Below are 12,622 nucleotides of genomic sequence, written 5' to 3'. Positions count from 1 at the left end.
GCAGCATTTCACTTAATCTTACAGTTCTTTGAACTCTTGATGTTATTTATGCAAAAATGTGTGTGAAGAAAAGTTGGGTTGTTCATAAACTTTTTCCATGCTGTCTCTAAAAATCATTTTCAGCAGTTAGAAACCCTGTTTCCTCTCCACCCTTCCACATTCTGAGTCTTTTTCATTCATGTCTGGTGGAATAGAGTCAGCAAGGTTGTTCATTAACTGATCTAGATGTCTCTTTAAGTGTTAAAAGGTTTTTGCTCAGTGGGCTAGCTAGTGGTTGTTCTGTGAAAACTGTTTTAAATCTGTACCCTCAGATGTAAGGAATGTTGGGCCACTTGCTCTGAAAAGATGTGACTCATACTGTAGAAGAAGTGAGAAAAAGCTAGAGTATTGCACTTGAGCCCATATATAATTTTATCCAATTCAGTCCTCAATTAAGCAAGGTATTATCATTGCACCATTTGGTGAGATTCTTCTTCAACTTGGTATTATATAATTCAATGGAAGACCAGCTGCTCCTCTGTGGGTTGCATGCAATACATCTCAACTCTTGCTTTATGTTTGATATCTGGATGGTCATCTCAAGTCCATTAAGCATTTATAATATCTTTGCACCTTGAACATGGTTGATAGATACACCTAGGGTTGCTAACAGTCCCATTAGTGAAAGGTGCAAACAGTGGATTTGGTCAGAGAAAAACTGGACTTTCCTGAAATTCAGCACACTCAACACTCACGAATATGATCTGAATATCAGTTCTGTTGGTGTTTTAGATGTTTAGTGACAGCCTTGGCTATTTGACTAATTCGTCACTGAAAGAATTTACTACTAACCTGAGAAACTATTATATATGCTAATTTATGTTAATAAACTTTATATTAATAAATTTTAACTAAATTTCTATTAAATTTATTTACAAAAATTAGCAAAATTTGAACTTATTTTACTACTGATTGAGAATTTTTTTGCTTATATCCTGGTAAGTATATTTGACTAAGTATCTATCATTAAAAATGAATTAATGAATATTCTCATAATATATAACAAAATTAAAATTTTTCTCTTTTTGCTTAGGGTTCCTGACAAAACAAAAACGTAAGCAAATTTTCGTAAATTTTTAGAATAAATTTTAACTTAAATGTTAATTTAATCATAAATATTCTTACATAAATATGACAGAGTAACTGTATTTAAGAAATAAATGTATTTTTATTTATTTAAATTCAGCATAGTATATATTGTCCTGACCATTTGAAACATCTAGAGCTGAAAGATATTTTAGTACTTTGAAAACAGTGCTAATCTGCACTTAAGAAATACTGTATAAGAAGATAGGCCATTATTACTTTCATTTCATTAAAAATAGTTAATATTTATTTCATGAAAAATAATTAAGTTTTTTTACCCGTTGGCTCGGGTGCAATACTCGAGCCTTTTTCCATTTCTTCTTCTTTACTCCTAGAACAGAGAAACAAAGTTTTTCTACAAATAAAGCAAGGTATTTTAAACCTAATGAAAAGAGGAGAGAGAGAGAGAGAGAACAATCTGGTTGTTCTAAATAATGTATTGTACTAGTATCATAATGTTCAGTGCTAGCAGAATCCAGCATTAACTAGACCTGACTATACTGTATGATGTAGGGTCGGCTTCCATAGCAGAGTGGTCAGCCACAAGGATGCATAAGTACATGTGTCTTGAGTGACTGGGGTTCAAGCCCACGACTGTTGAATATGGTGCTGTTTGTTGTATTCTCTCTGTCTTGTGAACTCCTCTGATGTGTGGTTGTTCCAGAGTATAAAAGAAAATTTAAAAAGCAGTAACTGTGAGTAAGTGCCTTTATTTAATAGGCTTTCAAAGGGACATGGGAGAGTGTGGTATGGAGAATTGCAGTAAAAATTATTGGTTTAGATAAGATGTCATAACTGTCAATTTGAATAAAGAATGCCTACTTTGGATAAAGAATACCACAAGCGCTCTCTTTCCTAATTTTATTTATACTGAAAATTCTAGGAACAAAGAACTTGAATAACCTAGCATAATTATAGAAGTGGGAAAAATGAATGGTGACTTAATGAAATACATATTTGTCTTAGTGTTTGTTTTTAGTGTATCTATTAGTACTTTAATCACATACCCAACACTCTTGATCTTTTTCTCTTAAACAACCCTTCAGAGAATGTGGTCAATATTAATGGTCCTCTAAGCACCTTGGATCACAACTTGGTGGTGGTTTCTTTTCTGATGGGATCGCTCACTCTCACTTAAGGCCATTCTCGGCTTTGTGCTATTTGTACAAGATTGCAACATGGGATGATTTGTGAGATTTCTGTTCTTTTTTTTTTACTCAGTTAGATTACTGTTTTAAATCTTCTGATCCCAATTTTTGCTCAGATCATGTCAGCAAAATTATTCTAGTAGGAATGAAATCCTTCATTCCACATTCCACCCTAAAACATCATCCTTTATCTAAACCTTGATTTTCCTATAAATTTGCTAAAGCTATTCAAAAGAAGAATGTTGCATATTGCAACATTATGTGTCCTGTTCTCCAGCTTCATTTTCTGTGTAAGGGCAGTGAGGTTAATTAATGACCCATCTCTTTCAAAGCCTCTCCTCTCTCTATTTCATAGATAATCAGTTTCTGCTGCTTTGCCTTTTCTATAAATACATCCATTCTGAATTGGCATATGTAATTTCCCACTCTCTTCAAACCAGTTTGATCACATGTTGCAACCAGTCAGCATCTATTCACTGTCCAACTCCAAGATGAGGAACATCTATTCACTATCCAACAGTGAATTTTCTCTTCCTCATTTATCCTTTCTTCTTCTTGCTTCACATGTATTTCACAAAAGCTGCAATCTACAGAAATTCAAGTTTAATGCAAACAAGCACCTATTGTCTTCTCATCTTTCAACCCATGCACAGTACCAAGTATTATATGTTGTAACCCCTGTTGTGTTTGTGGTTTTCATAAAAAAAAATTTAAATAAAGTTTAAAAAATAAATTTAAAAAATCCAATTTTTTTCTCCATTTTGAGATAAAAAGAAACAGGTTCTTTTTTATATAAATTATTCTCATTTTCTTTTCATTAATACAGATTTTATCCATCATAAAACTTGACTAATTAACACCATATAGACATAACAGGGAAAAGGTAGTGTACTGAACTCACTGGCATAGAGCTCAAACACTTTTACCTAAACTGTACCATTTTAATAACAAACCATTTAATTATTACTGTACTACAACAATCTGGGAGTTTCTACTCGTATTACATAATAAAGGTAGCAGTCAGTACAGTGTCTGTGAAATTTACACTTTTCATGTTCTGATGTCATGTTCTGGTGTCACCAATTTTTCTGTCATTAGTTCTAGATTGCATTTCCCTATCACTATGCAGCCTGAATATTTCTCCTTTCAATTTCCATCTTTTTAGTCCATTGAAGGGTGCTGTCAGTAGATGAAAGTTTAAGGATGGTGACAAAATTGTTGCTAAGTAAAAAAATGTTCTGAGAGATTGAAGACAATATCTACCATCAACAAATACTAATAATTCTGTCCAGGTAGTGTAAAGCTATAGAAAAAGTTGGAAATTATGTAGAAAAACTGAGTGTGTAAACAAGATTGAAAGTTTATAAAAAAACATGTGGGGTAAAGTGACCAAAAACATGAGAATGAAATTTCTTGTACGTATTTCATCTTATTTTTTTTTTAAACAGATTCTTTTCTAATCATGTTTTTTTGAGAATGCACCTGTTTCTGCTGTAGATTTGAAAAATTTTTTATATTATTTTTTTTTTAATAGGACAGACATTCCAATTATTGGATTTGATGGCCAACCATACAAAGGTTTCAAGACAGAAAAAGATATAGATGAACTCTCCGATTCTGATAAAAATATCAATGTAGATGAAATGATGGGCCCAAACTTTATAAACTTTCCTCCCAGGCCTGAAGAGTAAGTGTAATATTTCTGGTACAATAAATATCCTTAGCTGTGTTCAAATTCATATAGATAAAGTAACAATAAATAAATAATTTGTGAGTTTCATGGATGAATTATTGTCACTTGTGATTTTATAGATTCTAATAGTGGATTAGAATTTAATAGTGGATTATCACTTAACTTGACAGCAGTCAAGCTAGTTGTTACAAATGCAGCCTGGTTTCCCTGATTTTTTTTTTTTTTTTTTTTTTTGTTTCTGAAAAAGGTTTCAGATTTATTTGAATTCTGCTTGTCTTATACCAATACTAGACTAATGGAGAGCAATACTTCTTAAATTAAAAATATAAATTTAGAAATGTTTTAATGGTAAATGTTTAAGTTTAAAAAGGATTTTTTTAAATAACAGATATAAAAAATATAATAAAATAACTATACTATATTAAAAATAAAATATAAATATGAAACTATTAGTCATTTCCATTTTTAAGTTTATAAAATTGTTAAGCATGAAAAATTCAAACTTATGCATCAATATAGTTCATCAAGTAAATAGATAGATAATAATAATAACTGAGGCAAGAAATCATTTTATATAATCATTAAACATAAAGCAAAGAATACTTAACTTCTGTAATAGTAGTGGAAACCTTCTGACAAGAAACATATTTCTTTATGTTTTCCAAAACCCAAAAATAACAGAACACAATGGATGTAAAAATAGTAATACAAAGAGTGGCAGTTCATCTTTCAGCATATTTCATGTAATTACTCTGAATAAACAATAACTTGGTATTTCAAAAACTACTCATGCAAAGGTTACTTTAGGAAGGTACAGAGAGGAACAGCCAATGTATCTAATATTTCTATATTTATTGTGAGAAATGTTAATGTTTAGTCATAGTGCGTGTGATCACAGTACAGCCACTCCCCAGCTTACGTAATACTCGACTTATGGAAATTCAACCTTCCGTAAACTTAAAAAAATCGTGGAAATATTTTGCATCCTGTAGGAATAAATGGAGGTATTGTGAAAATATCGCAGTGTGAACCCAATAACACATTGTTTTTTTGGTAATTCATTCCAAGAACTCAAAAATTGAAATTTTCAATATATAACTAAGCTATTATATCTCTCTGAAAGGTCATTTGTATAATGGAAATTGCACTATACTTTCATTGTTATCATATGTTCTGTTATAAGAATCAATTTTGAAAGCCTTTGTGATATTTTTATAAAACACATTTCTGGAGGTCACTACCATAAAACAATAAAAACAAATTGCACTTTCCAGTTTATTGGGCTTTTCTGTTAGTGCAATCTATTATAAACGGGTAGTAAACTCTATCTTATTGCATTTGCGATAATACCGATAACTGGAATTCTGTGGGTTTTTACATTACAGTATTATAGTGAAATGAGTTCCCTTTCACTGAAATCTTCAATCATATAAAAAACATAAATAAATGTTCAGAATCTTCTCTTCATTCCTATTTACTTATTACAATGGTGAACGGAAAGTGCAAGTGCTGGCAGAGCTAGGAAATTAAACAAAATTGATTTAGAAATGAAGATGAAAATGATTAAGAAGTAAGAAGCAGACAAAGTTTGTCATCTGTTGCACAGAATTAGGTCTTGCTGCTTCAACAGTGAATACTATTTTAAGGGACAGTGCACGTATAAAAGAACATGTTAAAGGATCAATGCATTTAAGATCAACAGTGATCACAAAACAGCGTTCAGGTGCTATATCAAAGATGGAAAAGCTATTAATAATAATATGTGCTCCTAAGTCTAATAGGCATTCAAGCAAAAGCAAGAAGTATTTATGAAGATATTAAGGATAAGTATGGTGAACCCCAAGCCAAGTTTGTGGCATGCAGTGGGTGGTTTAATAGGTTCAAGCATCGTGCTGGTTTCCAAAACATTAGAGTATGTGGTGAAGTCACCAGTGCCGATTCTGCAGCTGCAGAGAAATCTTGTGATGTGTAGGAAAACCCCCTTCTAAATCTCCACAGCCCTCAACTTTCACAGTGGCATCTAATCAGCTGGAGAGTTAATACTGGCTGACCGGGCTAGCCGGGTGGGTAAAGTGCCTGCCTGGAAACCCAAAGGTCGTGGGTTCGATTCACGCCTCGGGCTTGGATCAGAGTACTGCAAAAACCTTGGGAGGTGCATTATGGCCACCGAAGCCTATGCGCCAACAACTACCAAAAAAAAAAAAAGTTAATTCTGGCAACAATGCTTGAAATGTAAAACTTGCTAAGTTATGCTTGTTTCCTTTATAATTTTGAAATTTTTGTAATTTTTCCTACGTATGAAATAAAAAAATTGAATAAATAATTCTATTTGCATGTTCGTTGAACATTTCTTTTTTGTTTCAATCAAATTCAGCAAGCATAGTTGTGAGTGCTGCATAAGCATTTAGGGAAATTCTGACTTACGTAGAGTTCCACGGAATGCAACCCTTTCGTAAGTCAGGGAGTGCCTGTATATAAACATTTCTAGTGGCATTTTATAATAAAGCTATTATTGAGATTCCAAGTAACAATGGAATTCAACTTTGTCTTCCTACTTTTTTTAAACATTCACTACAGATAATACTTGTAACAAAGCATTATCTCTAGCATTGAACCTTATCCTTTTGGTCTAACATATTGACTGTGCTACATTATTTAACCTTATTCCAAAAGGATAAGGTTAAATGCTGTGATGTGCCATTTAACCTTATCATTTTGGGATAAGGTTAAATGCTTGATCAAAGCACAGGTAACATGGAACTCAGATACTGGCAACATGGTTTAATGGAACTCAAGCCACGATTCTTCAGTGTTGCTTTTCTCAACCAGGTGTCTGCAACCTTGAGACTTTCTGTAGAATTTTTAGTGCCTGCAGTATGGAATGATCCAAGGTATCAATGGTTATATGTAGTGAATGGTTATATACAGGAATACCTTGGATAGTCCGGTTAATTCGTGCCAAAAAAATACTGTGCTATGCAAAACTGCACTGATCTAGGTATTATTAGTATGTATTTTAATGTAATGTGTTCCGAAATTTTGATCATATGGCTCGAGTTGCAAAAATATATAGGTGTTTGTTTACCATAATATATTGATGCACACGAAGTTTTGGCAAAAAAAGAAATTAAAATGATAAAAATGAAAAATACTATTACTAGTATTTTTCATTTTAATTTCTTTTTTTTCAGTACAGTACAAATGATTTTTATTGCAGTATGTACATACCAAAAGAATATAAGTGAAGTATGTACTGTATTTTTATTTTGAAAAATAACTGATCAGCTTAGTTTGCACAGTTTTTTTCTTCTCTTTATCTGCATACATCTCTTTATAACATTGAATGTCATTTTGCAACACCTGCCTTACTTTCATACCTCGTTTGATGTTTGGATCTAGAAAAACTCTCAGTGCCATTACATTTATTCTTTCCACTCATATTTGTGTATAAAGGTGTAACATTTTTAAAAAATAATCTTTAATAAAAATACACAGCAAAAAATATTTGTACAGCTTACTCACAGTGAATGACCTCACTGCTCGGAATCTAGACTGTTTACTAATGTATGAATGCTAGCAGAGTCCGTATGTAATGGGAGTTGTGACAACAGTCACTGTGGCCTTGAATCTATAATGCATTGGCCTACCTGCTGGCATTATAATACATACATACATATCAAATGTATTGGTGTGTAACGCAGTTAATTTTTTTTCAATATGTAAACCATAAGCTGCATAAGCTTGCTTTCTTGCATCAAATGCCTCTACTAATGCTAATGCTAATGCTAACCACGCTATAGCGAAACCTGTGCTGTTCGAAAACGCGCTATGCTAGGTATTCCTGTATAGTGGATTGATGGTTATATGTAGTGGCTAAAACCACTGGTTTTAGCCACTACATATAATCATCAATCCACTATACAGGAATACCTTCTCATGCCTACGATTGATGTTTATATGTAGCCACTAACATATAAACATCAATCTTAGGCATGAGAAGCAACCACATACTATATTTCTAGCTCTTCCAAACTTCAATGTGATGATAATGATGCAAAGAATGTTATTTTGATAAAGTAGCATTTTTTGCATGGCAGGTATGACTCATCACTCCATAAGTCCAATTTCAATTATTTCAGACAAAGCACCACTCCAAGCAACTTTCAGTAGTTGTTGGCATTATCAGGCTTATTATAAGTACAGTGATAGTACTGTTGCTAATTGGCAGTTTTATATTTGTTTCTACTTTGCATATGGCAAGTTGGATTTAATTTTTTGTGCCATAAGGAAGTCTGAATGCTTTGAGAGTGTAGTGCTTAATATATTAAGTTGTATTTATGTATTACAATCTGGAGAATGAACTTAAATTATATATTTTCTTGAAATTATAAATGTGAAGTTTAAGTTAATTCTTTAAATGGACAAGTTCTGTGTATGTATTGTCAGGAAAGAAACCTACATGAAATAGTTTCTGGTAATTCTTTTGAATATTTCATATTACTTACATAAGAGAATAAGGAAGCAATATGAGATATTTCTTCCAAAAGTATTTTGGATAAGTTATTTTATAAGAAATATAAAACACAAAACTCTTAAATAGCTGAATAATTCATTTATTTATTTGTTATTGAAGTGTAAAATTTAATTCTTTTTCTTTTTTTTTTTTTTTTTAGTGTTAAACATCCTCGCTACTGTGGTGGTTTTCACACAAAGAGTGAACCACTTCAGAAAGGACTAAAACTTGCATCTTTGAAGTAAGTATAATGTCTGATTTTTATTTTTACTACATCTTTTATCATCAAATCTAACTTAAGTCCTATTAAAGTGTTAGGTCTTGAGAATAGAAATGTAATTAGTTCTCCTATTCTTTTCAATGCTAATTCTCTGATATGACTTCTTTCCTTTGAAAATAAAAGAGATAATTGGAGGGTAGAGAAATCATTTAATAGTCAAGTTTTATATAATTTTATCTTTGGGTTATTATTAAGAAATTAATAAATCACTCTTACATAGCTTATATAAAAACAAAGGATGTGATTTAATTTTCATAAAGAACTTAGTTTAAAGTAGTTAGGAAAATAAATATATGTATGATGAGATTTGAGACAACAGTGTTCATTCCTAGGCACAAGTCTTGACGTAGTAGCTGTAGGGTTGTTGAAATAATAGTTTCCACAATGCAATGTATTTCTACTAGTTAGGTAACATATCATTATTATATTTGTCATTATACATTGATTACATATTATGTAGGAATAATAGTTGTTCTTTAGTAATTATGTAATGCATTACATAGTAATGTGCAAATCACAATCTGCAAATTACTAATAATACATTACTTATATAAGTAAAGAAACTACAGCCTGTCAGTTGCTAGGTAAGAATATACAAAAACAATTTTCATGCAATCCTACGTTCTTACATGAATCATTCAATCAATGCATCCTTCTTCATGCAATTTTAATAGCCATAGTAAGAGCACAGAATTGCAACTAGCTACAGTGTAACCTTTAAAAACCTTTTGTCAGAAGTCATATTGCATAACTGTAATTTACTCTGTTTTAATAAACAATTCCACCACTACAAAGCACTCTACTGATCAGTGCTTCATCTCAACTAAACTCCAAACAGCACTCTGCATACATTTTGCCATTACAGCAGCATCATATAGTGGCAGGGGATATAAGCTACAGAAGCTGTTAGGTATTTCTGCTGTACCCTATGATTTGGTAGTAATATTTTATGAGAGAAGTTTTAATTTTTATTATATTAAGCTGTTAATTAAATTAAATCATTTGAATATACTGATAACTATAATTGGTTGTTTCAGGTTGGTTGAAGATCCAAACAGGTAAGATATTGTTTGTTTTGTGATTTTAGTATACTATCCTTAGTGGTATTTAGATGATTGCAAATGAAAATAGACTGCTTAGTTTAGAATATAAGCAACTTATCTGTGTAGTGAATTTGGTTTTTTTTTTTTTTTGCCCCCTCCAATCAAACTTGTTCCATTAGTCTGATTTTTTTTATGCCCCCTCCAATCAAACTTGTTCCATTAGTCTGATTTTTTTTATGGTTCTAGCCTAAGTTAAAGCTAAGAAGTACACCAAATAATGAGATTAATCATTGCTATACACATGGTAAAAAATAAAACCCTTCACCTTCTTTTCTTCACCATCATCTTCATAATAAATGTGTGTGTGTACACACACATGTTTATTATTATTTTTGTTTCATTTAGTCTCCAGCCTCCTGGATGAAGCCAATCATTTATTTTTTCAGTGGGCTAGTTTTCCATAATTTTACCACTGCTCAAACTTCTTATTTTTCCACCACAAGATTAATGATATAGATCAATGGTAGGAAGATTATTCATCAGCGACAATTTAATGTGGTCTGCTGTTAAGACCAGTATGGAATTGTTCTAAATATTCTACTTTAAAGAAAATAGTAACATCCCTTCCATTTAAAGTCATTTGCTCTTCCATAATGTCTGTCATATATGGTCAGAAGATATCACTGTTGCTATCTTTTTGCCAATTGATATACTGTTGGTGGAAAGAGTAGAGGACATGAAAGCAAAATCCAAAATTTTGTTCTGAAGTTCAAATGTAGTTTTAGCTACTTCTGGTCTTGAATTACTCATAGCAAAGTGATGGTAATATCACACTGACAGCTGAAATTATCTCTGGCTCCTGCCTGCATTGGTTAATGCCCAGTTGGTCTGTTATAACATACTAGATATTGAAAACTTCATATCTTTTGTCTGAGGTATATATACTCAGGATTACTATACTGAGAAATAATATAATGATAACTGCATTTCACTCTATGCATGTAGAATACTTTTTCTGTATATTGAAAATTTGAACTTGATAAATTTAATAATAAATTTAAAAAAAAGAAACTTCAAACATGCTCTGGTGGTGATGATGCAGTTAGGCAATTGAATTTTGAGGGTTCAAGAGGGAGGCCATTTCAGCCTGAAATTTAAGAATCATCAAGCTTCTCTATTCTTCTTGAAAAGAGTTTCATATAGTCCATTGGTTCATCTTTGTAACTCCAAAAGCTTGAGATCCTTCATATTTTAGTTCTTATATGATGTTGTTTAGAACTTTTTCCAGATTTGAGAGTTGCTAAAAGACCACCAACATGAACAACATGAAGATGCAAGCAGAGGAACTGTACCAAGGCGCTCCACAAATATATCTCCATCTTAGAGGGCTGGTTTATCAGCTGAATGTCAACTCCATTAGCATTTTGGACTTGCACATGTGATCCTAAGTAAATAGAAATATTACTCCCCAAGTCACAGTTTGGATGAAAAATCATATCACAAATGATGATATGGCTTTTATGCTATAAAACATTATAAGATGTAATTGCCTTTAAAACTGATTTTTAGCCAAATCAAAATAAAAAAAAATTGTAAATGTTAGAAATGTAAAATCACTTTTTAAATTTTGTTTTTTTTTTAAATTTTGGGAATAAAAACAAGTCCTTCCTGCATATTTTTTCCCAGCAGTATGCTCTAAATGGTAACACATTTAGAGAATATTCATTGGAAAAAAAAAACTATATACCTGAGAACTTTGTGTATCTGAGTTGTTAGCTGTTTTGGAATTAGTGGAAGTGTACAAAACTGCTCATTCAGCAACTGTAATTTTCCACTCCTTCAGGGTCAGAAGGGCGGTTTCTAGATAAAGTCTGAAATTGAGTGATGGGAATTCTCTAAATAGAAGATGAATGCAAAATTATGTATAGTTCAAGAAATTTCTAACAACAAAAAATGGTTTAACAGCTGATTAATAAAACACCATTTTCAATTTAACAAAAAACTACAAATTAAATTTTTAAAAAACAAAATATATTTGCTGGATGGATGTGACATCAACAGGATACAACAGATCAAGGGTTAAAAGAAGGGAGGTAGTTGTTATTGTTTTTTTATATTTATACAGTTAGACTGTCTTGTTATTCCTTTTCTGTTCTTTAATTGGACATAAACAATGACTTTAAGTTAAACAAACCTGTCTTTTATGTGAGGATTTTATAATAAACACAATTTGCACTTATTGCCCTACTTTTGTTGTTGTTTTTGAGAATTTTGTGTTTTACAATTTTATTATTGCTTGTTTACTTCTTTATTATCTGCCCTGAATCTAAAGTGTCAATAACAATTGAAAAAGAAAACAAGATAGTAATATAATTTTTCTATACAGTTGTAAAGAATACAAATTAGGAGGTTTGCATCTGTTTTTTTGTCAAAGCTTTATTAAATTGCATCTTATGGATTAATTATAATTAATCATTTCAGTTATTATAATTATCTTTTTTTTTTTTTTGAACATTTACTTAAAAAGTATTCAAATGCCATGGGATTTACCAAATTTTATTTATAGATTTATGCTTTTCTTTGTAAATAATAGCATTTATATTTTAGAAAAGAAATACATCTTCAGGGATATGATGGTCATACTTACCATGGATGTACAACAATGAAACCTGTAGACCTAGGAATTCCAGCAAAAGACATTGTACCTCATTCCATGAACATGAAACTAGAATCAGGGTGTGTAATATTTGGCAGGCTATTATAGCTGAGTTAACTGTTTAGCATATAATTATTTTTGGAAAATTAATAAAAAAATTGAAA

General features: G+C 31.4%; 1 protein-coding gene across 1 annotated transcript in view; it reads left to right on the top strand.

The window, feature by feature from the left end:
* Nucleotides 1-12,622, top strand: part of LOC150089962 (uncharacterized) — a 100,176-nt gene that overhangs the window by 82,704 nt on the left and 4,850 nt on the right. Inside the window, exons 17-21 of the mRNA XM_090390145.1 lie at nt 1,073-1,093; nt 3,808-3,960; nt 8,640-8,720; nt 9,797-9,817; nt 12,410-12,538. Coding sequence (XP_090246271.1) covers nt 1,073-1,093; nt 3,808-3,960; nt 8,640-8,720; nt 9,797-9,817; nt 12,410-12,538 — 405 coding nt within the window. The remainder of the gene's footprint in view (nt 1-1,072; nt 1,094-3,807; nt 3,961-8,639; nt 8,721-9,796; nt 9,818-12,409; nt 12,539-12,622) is intronic.

The sequence above is a fragment of the Mastigoproctus giganteus genome, chromosome 2, assembly GCF_048544385.1.
Source record: "Mastigoproctus giganteus isolate SK-2022 chromosome 2, ASM4854438v1, whole genome shotgun sequence".
Taxonomy (NCBI): Eukaryota; Metazoa; Arthropoda; class Arachnida; order Uropygi; family Thelyphonidae; genus Mastigoproctus; species Mastigoproctus giganteus.
Note: the sequence above shows the minus strand (reverse complement) of the source record. Positions and strands in the feature narration are given on the sequence as shown.